Raw genomic sequence first — 24,855 nt, 5'->3', positions numbered from 1 at the left:
TCCCGCGCATGCGCGACAGCTCGCGAGCCGTCCTTGGACGCGGGCGACGCCGTTTGCGCCTGCGCGGGCGAATCTCCCGCCAGGCCCCGCCCGCTCAGTCCCGCTCGCACATGCGCACAGCGCGCTTTGTTCCCCCTCCCCTCGGCGCGTCTCGCTCCCCACCATTTTGTGCCGTGATCGCCAGATTTGCTGCTGGGTTGCGCCGTGTTCTCCTGCGCGCTCGGGTTCGAGGCCAAATATTGAAGGGGCCTTGATGGCGGAGAGTCAATCAGCGGCCGGACTGGGGGATTTCACATCCCTTGGTGGGGCCGCGGCTTTTGGTTCGGAACCTGAAACCCGGCGGCTGAGCGAGCTGCGAGTCATCGACCTGCGGGCTGAGCTCAAGCGGCGTAACCTGGACAGCGGCGGCAACAAGAGCGTCCTCATGGAGCGGCTGAGGAAGGTGAGGGCGAAGCGCGGCGGGGGAAGCGGGGGGGGAGAGCGGCGTGCGGCCATCCGGGTCCTTTGTCTGTGGCGCTCTCGGCGCGTGCGCGCTCGGGCCCGGGGCCCTGAGGGGAGCGCGGCCGGCGCTGAGGGGAGCGGGGCTCTGCCGCTGCTGCGGGCACCCGCGGAGCGTTGTTGGGCACCGCCGTGTCCCCTTTGCTGCCGCCACTGCCTTTGCGCTGTTTCACGGTACCGCTCTGTGGTGTGCGCGCCTGTTCCTCCATCGCTGCTCCGAGGGCGGCTCGGGTTGCACTGGGGGCAGTGTGAGATGGCCTCGGCCTGTCCGTCACCGCCTGACCCCGGTGTCCGCGCGTCCTTCCCCGCTTTACTCTCCCCTTCCCCCGACACACAGACACGGGCCTCCTCCCCGTACCCCTCCTCGTGCTTCTCTGTGCCGTTCGCAGAATGGGTAAACTGGGAAGGATCACACTGGGTCATTGCTCCAGCAGGGTTTTGTCCTAGAACCCATGGTACAGGATTTCGTCCTGAATATGTCCAGTGAGAGAGACTCCACACTCTCCCTGGGCAATCTATTCCAGTGCATGCTTACTTGCGCTGTAAAGAATGTTATGCTCCTATTGAGGTGGAACTTTCTGTACATCAGTTTCTGCCCTGATGCTTGGCACCATTACACTTGACCCTGTTCCATCTCTCTGACCTCTCTGGAATGTATTCCCACAGACCTCCATGAGGCCAGAACAGCACGGTCAGCTTTGGCCCTTATATGGGTTCTAACAAGCCTGCACATTGAGAGAAAACTCATTCACCTGAGCTCCTGGGAGAGTCTCTCCTGGTTTTATACTGTTAATGTGTTTATCTGCCAAGCAGAGAGCTTTGCTCCCCAGCTGTAGCTTGATTTGCCTGTGGGGATGTGTTGCTCCCTATTATTTGGTATTTCTCACAGGTGGTGTGGCTGCCTGGCTGTATGACCTGAGCTAGGGAGAGCCACCAATGTTTCTCTCTGAAAAATCCTAAAAAATGCAGTTGTGGTTAAACCCTAGCAGGAAGGCAAGCACCACATAACTGTTACCAGCACAAACTCCAACCACAGCCCCCTGTCAGCTGCTGTGAAGAGAATTAACTGCCCCATCCAAAGCCAGTACAAATGCACAGCAGCAAATCATACAGTGAATATCATCCTGCTGTCTCCAACAGGCCATTGAGGAGGAAGGAGGAGATCCTGATGAAATTCCAGTGGCCTCAGAGCTGACCACAAAGAGAATGCCAAAAAGAACTAGCAAAGGTACAGTGTCTGGACACTTGCACTTCCACTGTTTGCATGGGGCTAGAACTTGTGCAAACTTGTTTTCTCCTGTTGAATTAGTTTAATTTGAAAAAAAATTGCTTTTTTACTTTATGGGAATGGTGGAAACTCCATTTGTGGAATGGAGTGGGAAATGGTAAAACTCTCTTGCATTAATGAGCAATAACAACTTTAAACCTGTGTTTTATTAGGAAGCCTTGAAACTCAAAGATGAAACTGTAAATTGCAGGTGTTTCTGTATTAGTGACCATGAGTAGAATTGTGTCAAGTACAGAGCAAGCAGCTGCAGCATAAGCTCCATGGAAAGCCTCTATAATTTGTAAACTATAATTATATTAAACTATATGTTGCTTCAAAATATGAAATGTTGTACATGCCATTTTACACGTGGCTTACTTGAGTTGCTGATAACTCCTGAAGTTCTTAAAAATACTTTCTGATGAGAAACAGATTATTAAGCTGCTTTTTTTAAGACAGAGTGGTTAAAAATAGAAAAGGAGCTGTTGTCTTTGAATAGCAGTACGAGATGGAGGTGACAGATGTGCATAAATGTGATTTGTATGGCCAAGATCTTGAAAGTGAGCACTTAATTCTTAAATCCGTTTAATTAAGGGAGGTGTTTTCATAACAATCTCAAGGTGTTACTTTTAAATGGATTACCCAGAGGCTGCTGTGTCTTATTAGGAATTGAAGTGTTGTGCAATGAGACTGTAGCTTTAGAAAAATACTGTAGCATTTCAAAAATAAATGAAACTGCTGCTGGTAGTTCATGCTCCTGCTGTTTGCTTTGATGGGGTGGCAGGGGGACCTCGGTTCCATCCATACAGACCCAGACTTTTGGATCTTGGGAATTGAAGTGTTGTGCAATGAGACTGTAGCTTTAGAAGAATACTGTAGCATTTCAAAAATAAATGCTGCTGGTAGTTCATGCTCCTGCTGTTTGCTTTGATGGGGTGGCAAGGGGACCTCGGTTCCATCCATACAGACCCAGACCTTTGGATCAGCCTCTTCAGGATGACTTTTTGTACCAGATAATTCAGCAAAGCTTAAACATACAAGATGTAGTGCTACATCTCACTGCACTGATACTGTTTTTAGGGAGAAAGCCAGAAGAAGAAGGTGTGGAAGACAATGGTCTGGAAGAAAACTCTAGAGATGGGCAGGTAGGTGAAATGATGATTGTTACTAAGAATGTGCATGGTGTAACCTGCAATAAACACACATTTCCCCTTCTCTCTGTAGGAGGATCTTGAAGCAAACCTGGACACCCTGCAGGACATTGACATGATGGATATCAGTGTGTTAGATGAAGCTGAGATTGATAACAGCAGTGCTGTGGACTGTGGGGAGGATTACAGTCCTGACAACATCCTCGACTCTCTGTCTGATAATAAAGATAATGTTGAAGCAGAAATGAAAGAGCTTCCTGATCAGCTAACAGAAAATGAGGTGAGTGAGGAGAGGTCTTGGTAATTTTTCACAAGATATTTGATAGAGATATGGGCACATGAAGAAGGGATTTCAGTCCAGTAGAATACAGGACATGAATGTGATCTGGATTCTATTCCCCATTCACAGCTCTCAAGTCCTGCTCTTAGAAATGGGAAATATTCTTGAGGCTTCAAATGTTCTCAGGAGAAAAGTCACCATCTTCCTTTCCTTGCAGCATCAGCTTTGCTTGCTGTGAAAGGAGCCTGGAATTGAAAATGCTGCATTAGTTTCTCTATTAGTTTCTCTATTAGTTTCTCTATTAGTTTCTCTATTAGTTTCTCTATTAGTTTCTCTATTAGTTTCTCTATTAGTTTCTCTATTAGTTTCTCTATTAGTTTCTCTATTAGTTTCTCTATTAGTTTCTCTATTAGTTTCTGTATTCCCTCTTCCTGTTTGTATATGTGTCAGAGTGTATATATGCATACACCCAGCCATCCAGGCATTTATATATATGGGGAGAGAGAAAAAGATTGTTTGAACTCAGGTAATTTGGATATCTTTTCTGCAGAAATAATGCTCTGGTTTAAGGAAGCTGTGTTGTTCTGTTTGCTCCCAGAGATTGATAAAAGAACTTCCTGTGTTGCCCTGCTCTGACATTGTCAGGCTTTTGACTTGGTTTTGAGAGCAGCTTGCAATGTCCTTTGCAGACAGCACAGGGTTATCCATGTGCCACATTCACTCCCCAAATATTATCCTTCTTGGATCCTTGTGGGTTTGTTTTAATTTATTTTAGGTTGTTCACTCATTGAACAGAGCATATTCTTTCTTTGGTGCCTGTGTATCTGCTTCAACTTCTTATCATTTACCTTCTGTCCCCTGAGAAGGGAGATGTTCTCCAAGCCTTTGTGTTTGACAAATTGTCAGTTTGTGTTTGACAGGCACTTTGTGTCTGTCAGTGCCACAGGGAAGCCAGGACCCTTGTGCCCACCAAGGTCAGCATCCTGCTCTGGGCCCCCTTCAGTGGGAGTGCCCTGGAGCCAGAGTGGTCCCAGGGCCCTGGGCAGGCTCACACAGCCCCAGCCCTGTCCCAGCTCCTCAGCTGAGTGCTTTACTCACTGCAGGCACTGCTGGTGCCCTTGAAGGGCTCACACTGATCCCTTTATGCAATAACAGCATTAATAGCATAGAAAATCACAGTAGGTTCAGGTGGTACCTGTCTGCAGTACAAGCCCACCATATTTACCAGCTTTAATTCCTAACAGGAGCTGGCTGAGTTCATCCTTCATCACCCTCAGAGTCCAATTCTTACCCCCCAGACACCCCTAAAGGGGAAAGGACAGCTTCAGGCTGTGGCTGTGGAGCCTTCCTTAACTTCTCCCCACTTGTAACTTTTACACTATTTTTACATTTAGGTGTGACTCTGATTTCACATCAGTGAGGGTGCTCATGCCTTGGAGGTGGGTGACACCTGTGTGACATCTGAGGTGACCCTTGGCACAGAGCTGTGCATTCTGCTGGCTCAGCAACAAGAAATCTTCAGCTGGTGAGCTCTCTGTGGCTTGCCAGGGATTTCTGCAGAGCCTGGCTGTGGTGTCTGCACCCCAACAGACCAAATAAACAAACAAACACCAAGGCTTGGAGAGAATCTCCCCTTTCATGGGACTGAACACAGAGTCCTGGCAGCAGCATCCCCTTCACCTGGAATCAATTTTGTGATATTCTGTAAATTAACTTCATGTAATGCATGAGTTTTGGTTGATCTTACCCTCAGCTCTTTAAAGAAAAAAAGATTTTTGGGGTATGTTTTCAGGTTGGAAGAGTGTAAACTTAAGTCAGCTTCATTTCTAACTTGTTTTTTTCATTTAGAAACTAAAGTTAAAAAGTGGGAAAGTGAAAAAACGTGTTCAGTAAGCACAGAAATGTGAGATAAAACTCTAAGAATAACTTTGAAATAGACAATGTCCTGTTGAAATTAAAATGAAAAGTAATTGGAGAAAGATATTTAAATATCAGGTATGTTTACGTGTTGCTCCTCATTTGTGGGTCACACTCTGAAGTAGCAATTAAGATCTGTCAAAAACTTTTAAAATATTTCTGCTTTTCTTAAAAGGGAAAATTAAGTACAGGTGTATTTTCCTTGAGCTACTTTTGGTAAGAAATACTTTCATTCATTTCTTACTCTTTTAGGAAGATTATGATGAGATTGAAAACAATTTAGAAGCCTCTTCAGATTTAATTGAAATGAAGGTAAACTGAAAATGGAGCTGTATTTCATAGCTGTATATTTTAGTATTAATATTTATTGAGTTCTCATACTGCAAAAAAGAAAATGTGACCATAACATGAAATTGTAACAGACCCCAAGACCTTGCTCAATAGAGGGTGTGAATTGAGGGTGCCCTGTGGTTTTTTCCCTACTTTTTATTCAGCTTTCAAGATTTCCTTCAATTATGCAGATAAAAATCTTGCACTGCTGATTTCTTCTCTCTTACATGACTTTATGAAGCAGTAGCTGGGTTTGTTTTTTACTCTGTACTTGGTGTGGTGGCACACAAAGATACTTTATTGGTCTTTTTATAATTCAGATTTATTTGGGAGAATGCAGTTATGGCTGATATTTTGATTTGGCTTTAATGTGCCAGAAAAGGTACTTATATAAAATGCTCATTTCCAGTGGATGGTGAAAAAAAGAGCTAAATGTAATAGATGAATTTGTTTAGTTTTCAATTTTGGGATTGAGTAGGGAGGTGGTATTATTCTGTGTTAGAAAATACATTTTCTAAAATCCTCATTCTGTGGTCTTTTTTTTCCTGAACAGAAAATGGAGAAGCTACACTTGGAGCCAGGTACTGTTAAAGAAAAACATATTCCTGTCTTTTCAACTAATACTTTTTAAACCATTAACTATTAAAAAACCCAAGCAAACAAACATAATTTGCATTATTTTTATAATGGACAATCCAGATCATGCAGGGTCATAGAGATTGGAAACCCAATCATATCCCCAGATCTGTGAAGTGATGCTTGAAATACTTCCAGTGAAATGAAATGGTTTAAAAACCTGTTAAACTACATAAGTGGATTTAGAGAAGTTTAATCACAGTTCTAAAAGCTAAATATTCTACTTGTAAACAGATCTTGTGATATTGCACACACCTTAACTCTGTTACTATGTAGAGAGCAGTGAAAGCAGTAAAAAGATATTGTAGGGCATTAAAGTGTAAAGATTAGTTACTGGATACAGAAGAAAGAAGAGAGTTTCTTCATGGAAATTTCATACAGATACTTTTCCCTTTCTGGACTGCAAACACACTCATGCACCATCAGAAGATGCCCAGTTCTCATGTTGGACTGTCTCTGCTAAAAGAATTTCACAGAAATTTAAAAATTGAACTCTCAGTGCCTTGATACGTTCAGTTAAGCATCTCGGACTCTGGAAGCTAACTAGAGAAGAAACAGAGCTGAACGATTTGCTGAAGAATATGAAGGCTGAGCCCGAAGTTTTTTGTTAAATCTGTGGGGGCATTTTTCTTGGCTGTTGAGGTGCTAGGGCTGATTTGGCAGGGTGTGAGAGAGCAGTTAGCGTGGTAGCTGTAACACTGTGTACACTAGGGTTTTCCAATCTCTGTGTAGCTTAGCAGTTCTCTTGGTGTTAGTGTGGCAGCCATGCCAGTTCCACATTTGTGATTGCTGTATTTCCCTGGTGATTAAATCTTGTGCCGTTCTATTCCTGTTAAATCCGTAGAAAATGAGAAAATACTCGACATTTTGGGGGAAACTTGTAAATCTGAGCTACTTAACGAAGAACCTCCCGAAGCGGAGCGGCCGCGTGCGCAGGAAGCCAGTAACGCGGGGCCAGGCAAGAGGCTGGCTGAGGAAGAGGACGCTCTCGCTGCCGCTCAGCTGGAGGAAGATGCTTTAGCTTTGGACAGCAAATCGGCCCAAGCTTTGGCAAGGAAGGAAGCAAAGCGTTTAGTGGTAGCAAAAGGGGAGACAAGTGAACAGAGCCCCGAGGAAGAGGCCCCGGACTCTGAAGGTGTAGTGGTAGAGACCCTAAGCGATCAGAGTAGCAAACGCTCCCAAGGCCCGCAAGCCTCTAGTGGGGAGACAGCGGAGAAAGGCGCAGGTGCCGAAGCCAGAGATAGCAAAGAAGATGGCAAGAGAGCAGAAGACAAAGCTAATTCTGAGGAATCTTCCCCTGCCACTAAAGAGTCCTCAGCCAGTGAGGGCGCTGATCAGAAAAAGAGGTTTGTTTTTTCTCCGTTCTAGACCAGATGCTATCTTTTATCATTGGTCCTTAAGTGATGCCAATAAGCTGTTTCCTTCAATTGGCCTCCGAGACTGATGAAATTGTAGCCTATTCCTAAAGGTCTCTTTTATTTCTCCATGTGCAGATATTTTTATTTTTTTTAAACGCAGTGGGTTTGATTTCTTTCCTTCCTCAACCTTCAAAGGTTGTTTTCCCAAATTAGTCTTATTTGTAATCATCTTCTTAATGTAAGTCTGTTTAAGAATCTGACTTCGTTATTTCTTGTCAGATTTCTTAAATCCAGTATACAAAGGTGTGTTTTCGTTTGCAACATGTTTTCTGGTAGGTATTTAATTTTAGCTTTTTTCATAGTTTACATTTAGTCACTTTTCTTTCTGACTTGAATAATGTGGTGTTTTGTCTTTAGCCCTGGTGAGGAGGACAGAGATACAAAGATAATCTCAAAAGATGAGAAAGGTATGTTTGATTTCAGCTGTAAAGCTTCAGTGATTGCTTGGGTGGCTGTTTGTGTTGGATGGGGTATTTCAGTAGAAATTGATTGCAATCTATGCAGTTGTTAAATAGCCTCAATTCATCTCTGTCTGCATTTTCTTAGTAAAGTCTAAATAAGTATTTTCCTTTTATGCAGCTGTTCAGGACATGTGCTTTGCACTGTTGTGTTTGTATCTTGATTTTAAAGGTCAATGTCAATAGATGGCAATTATGGTATTTTGGCACTGGAGATGCCCACTAACAGCTGTTAGAAACCTTTTTCATTTGTTTGCTTTACCATACACTTGGATTTCTCCTTCCCATCTTCTGTTTTGCTGAAGTCATTTGAGATCCAGCATTCACATATTTAAATGCCACCAATATTACAGCTCAATATTGTCTTGAATTAATATTGATTTGATTAAATTTCTGTCCACACAGATCCTATCTATGGTGCAAATATGCATCATAAACAAGAATATATTTGATCAGTGTCAGATGCCTTCATATTTCTTCATATTTCTTGCTTTTAATGCACCAGGCAGCTGAGCCTTTGCAGCTCACCCCACCTCTGTTCTCTTACATGCTGCTGGCAGGACTTGAGCACTTTTAAATGTGGAAGTTCCAGCAATTCCTATAAAAATCAAGAAACTCATTGTGAGATCTGACTGCCAGCTGGACAGGAGGAATTGGATTGGTTTGAATGGGGTTTTACAAGCCAGGCTCACCTCTCTGTCAGCTGCTTTTTCCAGCATCCTGGGTTATTTATACCTGTTAGGGTCAATTTACCTCTTGCTTCCAGTCTGGAATCTTGAGTTCTCTCATTGCAGAATAGTTCAAGGAGTTTTCTGTGCATGCTGTCCTTTACCTGAGGACTTGAGTGTTTTGTTTTTGTGGGCTGAGAATGCCCTTCCTTGGGTTTGCTTTCAGAGCAGCCTTCAGGAATTTGGGTGTCTGAAAGCACCTTGCTCCTGCATTCCTCTCTCCAGTGGATGTGCTGTGTTCCACAAGATTTGGTTTATTCATGTTCTGGCTTTGTGAGCAGCAGTGAGAGGGAGCTGCATGGCTGTGTAACATTCTCTGCATGCAGAGCAAAGTGACTGAGCCAGAAGGAACCTAAAATAGAATGTACAAGTCAGGTCTGACTCATGCATTGCTATTTGCCCACTTGTGTGAGAAGGGTTTATTTAGAAAGAAGAGTTTTCCATATTCCATGCAAGAATTCTGAAAACTTTGTCAACAAGAATGCAGAAAATTAAGTTTATGAGCTCTCCCTGGTGGGTTTGGCTGTTGATGGATGCACATCTCAAAGATTTCTCCAGTGTTGATGGTTGGCTCCCAATACCTGCATTGCTCTTGGTTCAAAGTTAAATATTTTCAAGTCCCAGTATTTCTTTGTCTTGAAAATGCAGAACCATTGCAGGAGCACTTTTTAAAGTCTTGTGGGAGGGCAAAACCTGACATTAAGACTGATAAATCCTTAATCAGAAAGGTCATTAACATAGTTTTTAAAATCTTTTGAAATCTCATTGGTAAAATAGCAGAAAAGAGAAAAATGAGCACTTTGTTCTTTCTCCAGGATTCTGGTGCCAGAGTAATTGTAGACAGTAATTTTTAAATTATAGAATTGGTTGGAATGAAAGCATCAAAGCCTTTGGCTCAGCTTTTTAAAACACCAGCACAGTGCATCTCCCATGTGTTTGTGTGCATGGCAAACCTTTGTTCATGCACTTCTGAGATAAATCATGGCACAAGTGTGCTCACCTTTATACAAAAAAAAACCCACCTGATTTTGTAAGGGATTGATACAAATCACTGCATCCTTCTTGCAGGAAACCTGTTCAAACATTAGTTTAATTAATAAATATAAATTTAATATGAACTGTGTTCTCAGTTACTTGTGCCAGTGACTGAGATGTAGAAGATGGAAAGGCACCCAAATAAAACAGCATTTTGGAAAGGTTCTGGGGAAAATGACTTCTGTAAAATTCCATAAACCCCACAACAGAAGTATGGAACCAAGGAGCTGAAGTGAACCCATTCACTGAGGCCTTGGAGCTGCCCAGACTGACAGAAGGACAGGACAGACATCTCAGAGGAGACTGGAAACAGAATCCTTGTGTGAGTGCTTCATGCAAACACTGAGCCTGGGCTGCAGTTCACTCCTCAGTCACTTCATGGTGGGTGTTCAGACTTGGCAACTTCATCAGCATTTATTGAAACACCTTCATTCCTCAGCTGCAGAACTGGCCAGGGCTGCTCTGGGTTCTTGCATGGTTTAAGCAGGCCAGGCCTAATTTCCTGAATTCCTAGGCCAGGTCTTTCCTCACTTCAGCTGAGGTCAGACTCAATCCCAGCTGTGGATCTGTGTGGGCAGAAAGAGAAATTTCCTTGGTTTCTTGGTGGTGAATGGCTCTCCTTGAGAGGAATTCTGCATCAGCATTCCCTTGGAGTTAGGCTAAAAATGAGAGAAGATAAAAATTAATGAGTATAAAAAGGCATGAGCACATGTGGGGTGCAGGCACAGTTCCCACAACTCTTCTGGAGTTACTGGGGTCTATCCTGGCAGGTTTTGAAGGGCTTCATTCATTCAGAGGTGCCCTAATCCAGGCAGGTTTTCAAGGGCCACTCTAATTCAGAGGTGCCCTAATCCAGGCAGGTTTTGAAGGGCCTCATTCATTCAGAGGTGCCCTAATCCAGGCAGGTTTTGAAGGGCCTCATTCATTGAGGTGCCCTAATCCAGCAGGTTTTGAAGGCCTCATTCATTGAGGTGCCCTAATCCAGACAGGTTTTCAAGGGCCTCATTGATTCAGAGGTGCCTTAATCCAGGCAGGTTTTCAAGGGCCTCATTCATTCAGAGGTGCCCTAATCCAGGCAGGTTTTGAAGGGCCTCACTCATTCAGAGGTGCCTTAATCCAGGCAGGTTTTGAAGGGCCTCATTCATTCAGAGCTGCCCTAATCCTGGCAGGTTTTGAAGGGCCTCATTCATTCAGAGGTGCCCTAATCCAGCAGGTTTTGAAGGGCCTCATTCATTCAGAGGTGCCTTAATCAGGCAGGTTTTGAAGGGCCTCACTAATTCAGAGGTGCCCTAATCCAGGCAGGTTTTGAAGGGCCTCATTCATTGAGGTGCCCTAATCCAGGCAGGTTTTGAAGGCCTCATTAATTCAGAGGTGCCCTAATCCAGGCAGGTTTTGAAGGGCCTCATTAATTCAGAGGTGCCCTAATCCAGGCAGGTTTTGAAGGGCCTCATTCATTCAGAAGTGCCCTAATCCAGGCAGGTTTTGAAGGGCCTCATTCATTGAGGTGCCCTAATCCAGGCAGGTTTTGAAGGGCCTCATTCATTGAGGTGCCCTAATCCAGGCAGGTTTTCAAGGGCCTCATTCATTCAGAGGTGCCCTAATCAGGCAGGTTTTGAAGGGCCTCATTCATTCAGAGGTGCCTTAATCCAGGCAGGTTTTGAAGGGCCTCATTCATTCAGAGGTGCCCTAATCCTGGCAGGTTTTGAAGGGCCTCACTAATTCAGAGGTGCCCTAATCCAGGCAGATTTTCAAGGGCCTCATTCATTCAGAGGTGCCCTAATCCAGGCAGGTTTTGAAGGGCCTCATTCATTTAGAGGTGCCCTAATCCAGTTGCTTTCTTGAAGAATGATATCAAATACTTCTATATCAAAACTCACAGTTCCACCCAAATTTTTGGACTTGTAATGCTCCTTACCTTCAGCAAAGCAACTCATGGGAGAAGAATATCACACAATGCATTTCACTTGTTCTCTGATTTTAAAAAATGAAAAATTTGTGAGCCTGCTCTGTTTTAATTCACGTAACAATTCAAGTAATTAATCCCAATAATTAGGATTTGGGGTATGTTTGGGTTTTGTCTGTCTGTTTTCCCACCTAGGTCGCAGTGCTGGCAGTTCTGGTAGGAACTTTTGGGTGAGTGGATTGGCTTCCACCACCAGAGCTACAGATCTGAAGAATCTGTTCAGCAAATATGGCAAGGTAAGGGCTTCTTTTTGTTGCTTTGGTTTTGTTTTGATGTTTGGTTTGTTTGCACAAGTTGTTTGAAACTGTTAATAAAACTTTTACAACTCTCATCACTGAAAGTACCCATGAAAGGAATCCAATTACCAAAAATACTGTGGGATAGCAAGGAAAAGTGCACACTGAATGACTTGAGGTTTTTTATTCTGTTGCCCAGAATATATAGAAATAAATATAAAAAATACATAGAAATAAATATAAAAAATACATAGAAATAAATATAAAAAATACATAGAAATAAATTATAAAAATATATAGAAATAAATATAAAAATATATAGAAGTAAATATAAAAAATATATAGAAATAAATATAAAAAATATATAGAAATAAATGTAAAAATATATAGAAGTAAATATAAAAATTTATATTATATTATACTATATTATATTATACTATATTATATTAATAATATATAAATATTATATAATATATAATAATATTATATATTATTTATATATAAAATATACATATTTCTATATAAATTATATAGAAATAAATATATAAAATAAATATAAAATTTGTGGTCCTTTATTTGGAATAGTCAGTAACTCTACACACACTTTTGTGTGTATAAATTTAATTTCAGTCACTGGCACAAGTAACTGAGAACACAGTTCATATTAAATTTATATTTATTAATTAAACAGATATTTGAACAGGTTTCCTGCAAGAAGGATGCAGTGATTTGTATCATTAATGTAACATATATCATATATATAATATATATATAAAATATATATATAATAATATATTTATTATATATAATAAATATATTTTTATATAATATATATTTTATATATATAATATATATTATATATAATTTATATATTTTATAATATATATAATTTATAATAATATATTTGTTATAAATAATAAATCAAGCCTTCTGATCATGGAGTCAACATTCTCATCTCTTCTTCGTCCTGAAAACCCCTGTGACCACAGTCACAGTGGGAGCTGAAAATTGAATTCTTTTCCAGGGAAAGACTGCCCAGGTGACAATAAATTTGTTTGAAAAGGCATCTAACTTTATACATCAACAGCATCACTTTGCTTTATGAAATAGTATGTATGAAATTAAGACTATACTAAAAAGAAATAGAAAAGGTTTCTTGAGAAGCTAGCTAAGGTAAGAATAGACAAGAATGAATAACAAAGATCTGTGTCTGAGACAGAGCAAGAGCCAGCTCTGCCAGGAGTGCTCAGGAAATCCCAACACCCACAGGAGACCAATCCAGCTCTGCCTGTTGCATTCCACAGCAGCAAAAACCATTGGGTACTTTTGGTTGCTGAAACTGCAGCTTCTGACAAGGACAAATCCCAAGAAAGGCTTTATTAAATATTAAACCCCCAATGTTTTGGGTGTGCCCTGCCTGGCTCTGTCTGGCCTCGCTGCTGGACCAAAGGCTGCAGCTGTGGTGTTTTCACCCCAGAGATGCCTTTGGCTGGCTGGGTGCTGCAGCTGGGTGCTCAGAACAATTCCAGGCAAAATAGGAACTCAGTTTACCTTTGGTGGAAAAGGTTCAGACAGCAGTGAAGAGAAAATGAGCGGGTTCTGTAGAGCTTTAATCCAGAGTTTATTGTAGCATGGTAGACATCTGAATGTGGTATCAGCTCCAGACAGACAGACAGAGACAGAACCACAGCAGAGACCCCGACCCCATGGCCTCGTGTCCTTTTTAAGCCCCAGGGACCAGGGGAGGGGACAGACAGGTGAGGGCCAGCCAGGTGTGAGCAGGGGAAGGCTCAGGGGATGTGGACACTGGGACAAAGCAATGAGCCCAGGCCTGGGGGGGTCTGCCAGTCACTCAATGCCTCGCTGGAAGGTGCCAGGCAGGAGGGCACAGGGGGAGGGGGAAGGTTGGCATCCTTGAGGGGGTTGGGATAGGTGAGACAGGAAATGGTGACACACTGCAGCAAGGCTTTTTCATGACAGATGTCTGTGACATGTCACCTCTTGGTTCAGCTTTTGTACCATTCCACAGGTAGCAGAAGCGTGGTTGGCTCCAAGCAGATGCACCCTCGTTCATCAGAATCAAAATCACAACCTCCAAACCAGAACTTTGCTGCCTGGTAGTGGCCAGGAATTAAAAACAGCTTGCAGTTGGTGCTGTTTAACCTTGGGGATCTGTCCCAGGGAGAATAATTCCATTTTTATTGTATTTTTTCTTTGGGAAGGTGGTGGGGGCCAAGGTGGTGACCAACGCTCGCAGTCCTGGCGCTCGCTGCTACGGCTTTGTCACCATGTCCACAGCTGAGGAGGCCACCAAGTGCATCACCCACCTGCACAAGACAGAGCTGCATGGCAAAATCATTTCTGTGGAAAAAGTGAGTACTGGGCCTCAGAGATGCTGAATTCCCACCAGATTGTGCAAATGATCGAGGCCACATTCTCAGCTGATGATGTGCAAAATAAATTTCAGGCAAAAAATGAACCTGCTGGGAAGAAGACAAGTGAAAAAAAAGAGAGTGAAGCAAAGAGAGAAACAGTCAGTGAGAGGTACTGTGTTAAAAATTCTCCTACCAAAGGTGTTTTGCTGTGCTTCAGTCTGTGTTGATGTCAGAGAAAAGTTCAATTACAGTAAGAATTTCTGTGGCAAACATGGAAAAAGAGGAGTACGTGGATTTTTTCAGCTTTTACTACAAGATAGACTTCAGTTGATGTGCAGTGCCTAAATTAAAATGTTTCTGTTGCCTGCTTTAAAGTAGGCATTGGAAGGTTGCATTTTCAAGCACATCTTTTAATTTAGCCATATTTGAGGTTTAGTAATGACTGTGGGGCTTTCCTGTCTTAAATCTGTAGGAAGGACCATGTGAGAATTGTGATCTGTGTCCCTGTTTCCTCATTAGCTCCTGTCCCACTGGAACAGGGCTTCCTCCAGGTCCCAAACAGTCAAACCAGAACTGTCTGAGATCTATTCCCAGATCTATTCCCAGATCTATTCCCACATCATGTTCCCCTTGAGCACTTTGCTCTCCTCTCTGGCATTGCTGAAAGAGGCACTAAGAGAGTGAAATAAACCCTGAGAGCTTTGCCTTGAGTTATCTTCTTGAGGCACAACTTCTGTTAGATGCTACTTGCTGAGAAATTTTGCAATTATTTCACCCAGTTGCCTGACAGAAATGGTTCATTGTGATGTTCTCTAAGAAACTCTGGGTATTGAGCACAAAGTGGTGTGAATTTGTCTTCATGCTTCCAGTTGAGATCCTGAATCCTGGCCAAGTTTGTTCACTACTGCCCAGGATGGTCTGAATATTTTGTTTTATGGTGCAAGAAGTTGTGGAAGGAAATGTTTGGAACTCTAATTATCTAATTATGATTGTTATCACATCAGAGCTCTGCTTTGTTGCTGGCATTTCCCTTGAATTTTTGTTTCTCTTAGTCTGTATTACTCTAATCTGTATCAATATCTATCCACAGACCTGGTGGTGCTAAAAGGGATGAGAAATCTGACCAAAAAGATGATGCTAAAAAGACAGAAGATAAAGATGAAAAGGAAAAAAAAGATAAAGATGACCAGAAGTCTGGTTCATCAGATCAGTCTAAAACTATTAAATCAGGTAATTGGGTTGGTGGTTTTTTATACAGATATGTTGATGTAGGAATATTTCATTGTAGATAATATTTCCAAAGATTCTAGGATTGTTTCAGATACTTGGGTGGAAATCCAGAATGAATAAGGGGAATTGTGCAATGCTTAAAAGAAGTACCTGGATTAGGTGGAGTGAAAGAATTGATTTTGAAGAGAGGATTAAATGCCAATTTTCACATTTTAGAGAGCGTGGTGTAGGTCATATAATTGGTTTCTTTCCACTTCTGATTTATTTAGGAAGTAAAGGAACAGAGAGAACAGTGGTCATGGATAAATCCAAAGGAGAACCTGTTATCAGTGTGAAAACATCCACTACATCAAAGGACAGAGTAAGTGATGCTTCTGCATGGAAAACATTTTCCTTAAAAACAGATTCTGAATCCTGCCAGGCTCTGCATAACCCACACTTGCCTTGCCAGTTTGTCCAATTAGAATTTCTCTAACGTGGTTTTAATTAGTAAAATACCTCTCATTTGGCTGATACAGCACTCAAATCCTGCCTAATGAATGGGGCAAGGTATCACTGGATTAATATGTGGTGTCTGTAATGGTAAGAAAGAACAACTTTTGGAGAAAAGCAGAGACCAAGCTTTGAGATGTGAACTGTGCAAATGGGAACAGAGCTCAGAGGATTGGTTGGGATGGTTGTCCTTTAAGAAATTCAATAAATTAATAAATTTAATAAAGTTTCTCTTTTAAATACAGAGTGTTAAGAGCCAGGACCGCAAATCAGAGAGCAGAGAGAGACAAGGGATTGTCCCCTTTGACAAAATCAAAGCACAGAGGAAAATGAGGGAGGCAGAGCAGCGCCGGTAAGAGCAGCCCTGACATTGTGTGGGGTTTTATTCCTTGAATAAATACAAATTTTATTTCTTATAAAATTAAACACTGACATCGTGGGGGGGGTTTTCCTTGAATAAATACAAATTCCATTTCTAATAAAATTAAACACTGAAACACTGACATCGTGGGGGGGGGGGGGGGGGGGTTCCTTAAATAGATACAAAATTCCATTTCTAATAAAATTAAACACTGACATCGTGGGGGGGGGGTCCTTAAATAGATACAAAATTCCATTTCTTATAAAATTAAACACTGACATCGTGGGGGGGGGTTTATTCCTTCAATAGATACAAAATTCCATTTCTAATAAAATTAAACACTGACATCGTGGGGGGGGGTTTATTCCTTCAATAGATACAAATTCCATTTCTAATAAAATTAAACACTGACATCGTGGGGGTTTATTCCTTGACACAATTTTAATTTCTAATAAAATTAAACACTGACATTGTTGGGTTTTTTCCTTGAATAAATACAAATTTCATTTCTTATAAAATTAAACACTGACATCGTGGGGGGTTTATTCCTTGACACAATTTTAATTTCTAATAAAATTAAACACTGACATTGTGGGGGTTTTTTTCCTCGAATAGATCCAATTTTCATTTCTAATAAAATTAAACACTGACATCGTGGGGGTTTTTTTCCTCGAATAGATCCAATTTTCATTTCTAATAAAATTAAACACTGACATTGTGGGGTTTTTTTTCCTTGAATAGATCCAATTTTCATTTCTAATCAAATTAAACAGAGACAGAAAAAGGCCTTCAGTTTCTTTTCCCCACTTGTAATTTTGTTATATTTTTATGGGTACCTGTTGAACTTAATTTAGGTATTTAGATATTTTTGGTGGGGCTCTTTCTTTGTTTCCATATGTTTAATAGGTTTTATAATGTTTAAAGGTGATAATTGCCATCCTTCAAATTCCTTGCTAGAACTGTGACCTGGATTCCATGTTCCACACATTACAAAACTTCTATTTCTCACCTAAAAGTAGTCAGATTGAACAGGAGGAAAATGCTTTGTTATTTTTATTAAGGAGGAAAAAGTTTCTCCCTTCTAGTTAAATTCCTGAGCTTTAACTCAGGAATCATTATCCACCAGAGCATCCTGCCTTTCTTCACAGAAACAAAATATTCTTCACAGATACTTGATTTCAATATAAGGAATGAACTGTGGGCATTTGGATTCAGATTCCCCTGATCCATAGAAATATTTGTGAGCATTTGGATTCAGATTCCCCTGACCATATAGAAATATTTGTGAGCATTTGGATTCAGATTCTCCTGATCTATAGAAATATTTGTGGGCATTTGGATTCAGATTCCTCTGACCATATAGAAATATTTGTGGGCATGTGGATTCAGATTCTCCTGATCCATAGAAATACTTGTGAGCATTTGGATTCAGATTCCCCATACCATATAGAAATATTTGTGAGCATTTGGATTCAGATTCTCTTGATCCTATAGAAATATTTGTGGGCATGTGGATTCAGATTCTCCTGATCCATAGAAATATTTGTGGGCATTTGGATTCAGATTCTCCTGATCCATAGAAATATTTGTGGGCATTTGGATTCAGATTCTCCTGACCCTATAGAAATATTTGTGAGCATTTGGATTCAGATTCTCCTGATCCATAGAAATATTTGTGGGCATTTGGATTCAGATTCTCCTGATTCTATAGAAGTATTTGTGGGTGTTTGGATTCAGATTCTCCCGATCCCATAGAAATGAACTGTGGGCATTTGGATTCAGATTCTCCTGACCCTATAGAAATATTTGTGAGCATTTGGATTCAGATTCTCTTGATCCTATAGAAGTATTTGTGGGCATGTGGATTCAGATTCTCCTGATCCCATAGAAATATTTGTGAGCATTTGGATTCAGATTCTCCTGACCATATAGAAATATTTATGGGCATTTAGATTCAGATTCTCTTGATCCTATAGAAGTATTTGTGGGCATTTGGATTCAGATTCTCCTGACCATATAGAAATATTTATGGGCATTTGGATTCAGATTCTCCTGACCATACAGAAGTATTTCCCCCTGGGGATGGGTTTTGTAGGAGTCATTTGATTGGTCTCTAAATAAATTTGTGTACACTGAGTGTCTTCCCTCCACACGTGTTCATTTCAAGGGGATGATGCAAGTTTGCAGCCACTGTGCTTTTGATTTTTAGCATTCTTCTGACTTCCTTTCTCTGCTGAAGCATTGCCTGGGTCACTTCTGTCTCTGCTCCACAGCACGCGGGAGCGGCGGGAGCGGCAGCAGCACCTCCAGACCATCCGCGAGCGGGAGGAGAGGGAGAGGCTGGAGATCGCTCGGGAGAGGCTGGAGATAGAACGGCAGCGCCTGGAGCGGGAGCGGATGGAGAGGGAGAGGCTGGAGAGGGAGCGGATGCACATCGAGCACGAGAGGAGGCGGGAGCAGGACCGGATCCAGCGCGAGAGGGAGGAGCTGCGGCGGCAGCACGAGCAGCTGCGCTACGAGCAGGAGAGGAGATCTGCCATGAGGAGACCCTATGACATCGATGGCAGGTGAATGTTCCGGTCCCTCTGGGTGCCACCGAGTCCCTCTGAGTGCCACCGAGTCCCTCTGAGTCCCTCTGGGTGCCACCGAGTCCCTCTGAGTCCCTCTGAGTGCCACCGAGTGCCACCGAGTCCCTCTGAGTGCCACCGAGTCCCTCCGAGTCCCTCTGGGTGCCTCTGAGTCCCTCCGAGTCCCTCTGAGTGCCACCAAGTCCCTCCGAGTGCCACTGAGGGAACCCCAGCCAGCCCCAAGACACCGGGGGGGGGGTGGCACTCTCTCATGCCCCCAAGGGTACCAAAGGCAGCCAGGCTGATCCCTGGGGGTGCCAAAGGCAGCCAGGCTGGTCCTGGGGGTACCAAAGGCAGCCAGGTTGGTCCCTGAGAGTACCAAAGGCAGCCAGGCTGATCCCTGAGGGTACCAAAGGCAGCCAGGCTGATCCCCAGGGGTATCAAAGGCAGCCAGGCTGATCCCCAGGGGTATCAAAGGCAGCCAGGCTGATCCTGGGGGTACCAAAGGCAGCCAGGCTGGTCCTGGGGGTACCAAAGGCAGCCAGGCTGGTCCCTGGGGGTACCAAAGGCAGCCAGGCTGGTCCCTGGGGGTACCAAAGGCAGCCAGGCTGGTCCCTGGGGGTACCAAAGGCAGCCAGGCTGAGCCTGGGGGTGCCAAGGGCAGCCAGGCTGATCCCCTGCAGCAGAGGAGATGCTGGAACAATGGCAGAAGATGAAGGGGCCAACTCTTAGCAGGGTTAATCCAAGGTTTGTTCTGGGAGCTCTGGAGGAGCCCTTACAACCTCAGAGGTGCCAAGGTTACATTGAAAGGGAGGTGGAAACCCAAAGTAGAAAACATTTACTGACCAATGAGTGACCCTAAGGGATGGATTCTGGGAATGGACATTTAGGACAGGATTTGGGGTAACACCTGGGGGGTGACCCCTGGCTGATCACTCAATGTCCTGGATGGAAAGTTGTAGATGGAGGGGATGGGATGCTGAGTGACTGACAGAGAGCCAGGGTGGGGATTTGGGGATGATTTCAGCAAAGGGATTACACAGGTAAAGGGCAAGGGGTACAATCTGGGGTAAACCATTGAGAAAGACACAGGCATACAAAACCAAAACTATTACAAAGTATAAAAACACACTACAACAGGTAAAGCCACCACATCCTTATGATGCCAGTGGGAAATGTCACTGCCAGGTACTGTCTCATCTGCCTGGACTGGAAGAAGCCACACAGGTGCTCTCAGCAGCTGTTGGTTGCATTGAGATGGTCGTGTTTAATAGCCCAGGTTTTTTGACCCCTTTTGAACTTAATTTCCTTTCTTTTGGTTTGGAAGGAGGAACAATATCCAAAGGGATTTATTGAATATCAAAGCAACCCCTGTGTCAGGGAGAAACATCTGACTCCATTGATATCAGAAGATAATTAATTACTTTATTATACTATATTATTCTATACTATATTACACTACATCTAAACTGAATCTGCACAAGCACTCAACTGAACAGAATCTCACAGCCCACAGTCCCAGCACACACACCTGGATTCAATTGGTCAATGAATCCAAACACAGCAGAATCCAATTACCAATTCCCTTCAGGTAAACAACCTTCCACAATGCACTCCACTTGTACACAGCAAGAGGAGCAGCAATTGAGATAAGAATTGGTTTTTCCTTTCGCTGAGGTTTCCTCGCTACAATTCCCAGAAAATATCCTTGGGAAGCTGTGCCTTGCTTTTCTCTGTGAAGAGACATGCAGCCACAGGCATTTATTACCTGGGCTGAAATGAGCCTGCTCTTTCCTTCAGGAGGGATGATCCCTACTGGCCAGAGGCAAAGCGAATGGCCATGAACGACCGGTACCACTCAGACTTCAGCCGCCAGGATCGCTTCCACGACTTCGACCACCGGGACCGCGGCCGCTACCAGGAGCATTCCATAGACAGGTTGGTGTCCACCCTCTGCAGCCTGGGAGCAAAATACAGAATGGCTCCTTCATGGCACACTTTGCTCCTAAACTCTGTGCATTTTGCTTTTCAACTTCTGCTTAGTGTCTGTGGAATTTCTCTTCTAAAACCATGAAAAGATCTGTACAGTGCCATGAGTTAAAGCTTCTGCAGGCTTGGTCAGAGTGTTTTTCTAATGCTGCTTCACACATTCATAGCATTCTGAAAAATAATATTGTAGGCACCTAGAATTTTAACAAGGTTTTGGTTTATACATTAGCACTAACTCTGTTTCCCAGGAATCCCAAATGTGGCACGTTTTCCATATGTGCTGTTTATGCCTTTTGTGGATAACATGGCACAATGGGAGAGCAGGATTTTTCATCTGTGTTGTTAAATGAATGGATTTTTATGGACTGCTGTGTGTTTTACTATCACAGGCTGATTCTAATTGTCTGTTTCTAGGAGAGATGGATCCAGAACAATTATGGGAGATCGGGATGGACAAGTGAGTTGCTTTATAGAGCTACAGAAATATCTTTACATCTTATAACCTGGTTTTCTATAGTGTGTGTGTGTGTCAGATTACATTTCAGTAGTTAAAAATGACATTATATCTACCAAAACATGTTGGAATAATCAGATTGTTTTCAATAAGATTAAATGAAATTTGAAGACTTATTTATTATAAAAGATAGAGTTATTCTGATAGAAATCAAAGCAAGCAAGTCAAAATACAGTATTCCAAAAGATTGCATAGAGGAGGCAAAGGTACGAAATAAAAATTCACTCTATGAGGTTACATGGTAATAAGAGCTGACCTGTAGAGATGTTTGTGGTTGAGGGCTGGGGGAAAGAACTTCAGGGCTCATTCAGGCAGTGAGAGGTGAATTTTATGGAGTCATAGAGTCCTCAGTGGCCTTTGCTGTGAGGTTTGGAGGGACCTGGGTAGGCTGGAGAGTTGGGCTGATGGGAATATCCTGAAGGTCAAGAGCAGGAAATGCTCTTGGCTGGTCTTACCAACAGACATTAATAACTGAGGGAGGGAGGATGTGGATAGGATGTAAAGAGGTGCCACTCAGTGGTGCCCACTGAAGAGACCAGAGTCAGTGAGCACAGACTGGAGCACAGTTCCATCTGAAGAGGATTCCAGTCCCCTTTAACTGGGAGCACTGGAATGGGCTGCATGGAGAGCCCGTTAGGTCTCTAACTGGGAAGAGCCTCAAACCCCCCTGGGAAAAGCCTGGAGCTGGCTGACCCTGAGCAGATGTCAGAGGTCCCTCCCCTCCCAGGTGATGGTGGGATGGAGCAGCTCCAGCTGTGAGCAGATGTGCAGAGCTCTGTCCCTTGCAGCACTACCCAGACGAGCGCCACGGAGGCCCCGACCGGCACTCGAGGGACTCGCGGGAGAGCTGGGGCAGCTACGGCTCCGACAGGAGGATGAGTGAGAGCAGAGGGATCCCCCCTCAGTCACGGTTAGTGCTGCAAACTCCTCTGCACAGCTCTTCTCCTGCTCCCAAGGAGCATTTCCACATCTCACAGGTTTTGGAAGATGTTGTTTTGTTTTTTTTCCAGCTTTCACCAAAGGTGTGTTGGATGGATTGCAGATGATTTGAAGCCATCAAAACATGCACTCACCTGATCTTTTTAATAACTTCACATCTTAAAGTCATAATGCTTTCCATTAATTTTTGTGATGGTGTTCACAGGGGTCTTAGGATGAGGGAAGAGATGAGAATGTTGACTCCATGTTTCAGAAGGCTTGATTCATTATTTTATTATATATATTATAGTAGAACTATACTAAAAGAATAGAAGAAAGGATTTCATCAGAAGGATAGCTAAGAATAGAAAAGGAAAGAATAACAAAGGCTTGTGGCTGGGACAGAGAGTCTGAGCCAGCTGGGCTGTGATTGGCCATTAATTAGAAACAACCACATGAGCCCAATCCCAGATGCACCTGTTGCATCCCACAGCAGCAGATAACCATTGGTTACATTGTGTTCCTGAGGCCTCTCAGCTTCTCAGGAGGAAAAGTCTTAAGGAAAGGATTTTTCATAAAATGTGTCAGTGACAAATTTTAACTAGCATTCCTAGCAAATCTTGCTATTTTCAGGATAGGGGTTCTCCCCCAATATCTTTTTTATTCATCATCTTAGTTGGTTTGAGCAGAAAAATTTTTCTGAGATTTTACTTAAAACAAAACATTATAAGCTTCACATGAGCCTTGATACAACATTTGAGTAAGTTTGTGACTTAGATTCAAATACAAAAACTGTTCCACGTGCTCTGGCTGGTGTGAGAAGATGGGAATTTCCTGTTCCTCACAGGGATGGACGTGACTGGGGAGATCACAGCCGCAAGTTTGAGGGGCACCAAGATCGCTCCTGGCAGAGCAGCGTGGATGGAGGGATGATAGGACGGGATCATGAGAGGTGGCAAGGTATGGCTCTTGCACAGCTCCTTAGCTGTGTGAAGAAGGAAATCCACACATTATCCTTGAAGTAAAATTCTTGCTGTGGATATAAAGGGACCCGTTTGAACTTTTTTAGGTGGCGGTAGAGGCAGACCTGGCCATGTGATGCATCGTGGAGGCATGTCAGGGTAAGAACTTCCAAAGGAGCAAAGTGTTTGTTTTCCTGATAAGGGACATTTCTTCTATTTCAATTGGCAAAAGAAACATTTTATGGGAGTATCAGTTATCTTAATTTGTTACTTAAATCAAGGAATAATTAAATATCCCCTTGGTTTTTCTGTAACGCATTTTATGGAAGAGTGAAAACAAAAACCACCCATTCTAGCAACCTGACCATAGCAGCATGAGAGAATACTGAAATGTCTGAATCCCTTTGCAGGCGTGGCAGTTTCATGCAGGGTGGCAATCAGAGTCAGATCATGCACGGAGGAGGAATGCAAGGGGAAGGATTTGCTGGCCAGGACAGGGCAAACAGACCCAACGATCCTCGGTTCAACCGGCGCTACTGATCCGGCTTGGTTTTTAATGCAAGGTGGCAAGTGAAACAAATCTGTTACCCCAGGGTTACCATTAATTGTAACTTATGGGCTACTGTAAGTGTAATTTTTTTTAAGCTGCTGCCATATTATGTCACTCAATCCAATGTGAACTCATTTGTTTTGTAAGGTGTTGTTCATATCCCATTTAAAAATGTTTGTTAATGAAGCATTCCATTTTCCATAAATAAACGCCAGTTTACAGTTACTTGCTTTGTGTCAGCAGTCCCTGTCAAACAGATTTCTTCAGCTTAACATTGTTTCAAAGATGAAGTGTCAAAATGCCTTAGAGGTGTCCCTTTGCACTCCCAGAAATAGTGAAATAGTGAAATACTGACTGTGTTTTACCTCTCAGCTACCAACCCCTGTAACCATGGCCCCTGTGCCACCATGAGAGAACATTTGTGGATCACAGCTGCCAAAGTTTCAATGCCCTGCCACTGCAGAATTGCCACAGGAGCTTGTAGGGCAAGGAGTGTAGAATTCTTTTCATCTGGTGTCATGATGTCTGAAAAAGGAGTTAAACTCTGTGATAGCAGCACAGCTTCTGTAAGAGACAGCCCAGAGGTGCTTGTCAGGATCACTTTATTCAGCTTCTGATAGATCAGGGTAGTCCAGAACTCCACCAGTCTCATACCCCAGTCATTTTACCTAGCAGTCCATCATTTCCTTAGAAGCCACCACTGGCTGTGCTTTGGCATCATTTTGTGTTGAGGGACTGACATGATCAAGATTGGTGCAAATGATCTGCTGCTCTATCATATCCAAGCTGTAATTTGTCTTTGTGCAGACACCTCTGGAGCAACATGACCTTAACCTTACCCTAAAATGCCTTTTATGATGCCAAGAGGAAAAAAACTTATTTCATTTGTAGGGTCACTGGGGTTTTTCCATCTTTAGAGAATGGGTTTTTTATGAGCTGCATGAAGATATTTTTTCATTCATCAATGGAGGAAGCATATT

The 24,855-nt window shown here is 42.9% G+C and overlaps 1 protein-coding gene and 1 long non-coding RNA gene across 6 annotated transcripts; both read left to right on the top strand.

The window, feature by feature from the left end:
• The first annotated feature begins 115 nt into the window (after nucleotides 1-115).
• LOC139602102 (scaffold attachment factor B1-like) lies at nucleotides 116-24,100 on the top strand. 2 transcript variants are annotated; one of them, XM_071451623.1, is made up of 21 exons: nucleotides 116-442; nucleotides 1,639-1,726; nucleotides 2,846-2,910; nucleotides 2,990-3,196; nucleotides 5,366-5,425; nucleotides 5,997-6,024; nucleotides 6,924-7,425; nucleotides 7,855-7,904; nucleotides 11,817-11,917; nucleotides 14,140-14,289; nucleotides 14,385-14,461; nucleotides 15,383-15,522; nucleotides 15,792-15,883; nucleotides 16,260-16,366; nucleotides 18,649-18,942; nucleotides 20,743-20,880; nucleotides 21,346-21,388; nucleotides 22,234-22,355; nucleotides 23,211-23,323; nucleotides 23,433-23,484; nucleotides 23,736-24,100. In XM_071451623.1, exons 1-21 carry the CDS (start codon nucleotides 254-256, stop codon nucleotides 23,863-23,865), a joined length of 2,748 nt encoding a protein of 915 aa, XP_071307724.1. In that variant the 5' UTR covers nucleotides 116-253; the 3' UTR covers nucleotides 23,866-24,100. The 2 variants fall into 2 exon arrangements, with proteins under 2 accessions (XP_071307724.1, XP_071307725.1); XM_071451624.1 differs by lacking the exon at nucleotides 5,366-5,425.
• On the top strand, nucleotides 7,915-11,810 carry LOC139602123 (uncharacterized). Of its 4 annotated transcripts, none has more exons than XR_011683107.1 (4): nucleotides 7,915-10,648; nucleotides 10,733-11,045; nucleotides 11,088-11,197; nucleotides 11,328-11,810. It is a non-coding gene; the product is annotated as an uncharacterized lncRNA (long non-coding RNA). The 4 variants fall into 4 exon arrangements; XR_011683106.1 differs by having other exon boundaries at nucleotides 11,088-11,222; nucleotides 11,309-11,810; XR_011683108.1 differs by having other exon boundaries at nucleotides 10,778-11,045; nucleotides 11,088-11,810.
• Nucleotides 24,101-24,855: the final 755 nt, after the last annotated feature.

This window comes from Agelaius tricolor, unplaced genomic scaffold (assembly GCF_023055355.1).
Source record: "Agelaius tricolor isolate 1412-34295 unplaced genomic scaffold, bAgeTri1.0.p SCAF_33, whole genome shotgun sequence".
In the NCBI taxonomy this organism is placed as follows: Eukaryota; Metazoa; Chordata; class Aves; order Passeriformes; family Icteridae; genus Agelaius; species Agelaius tricolor.
This window is presented reverse-complemented; position numbering and strand designations above follow the sequence as displayed.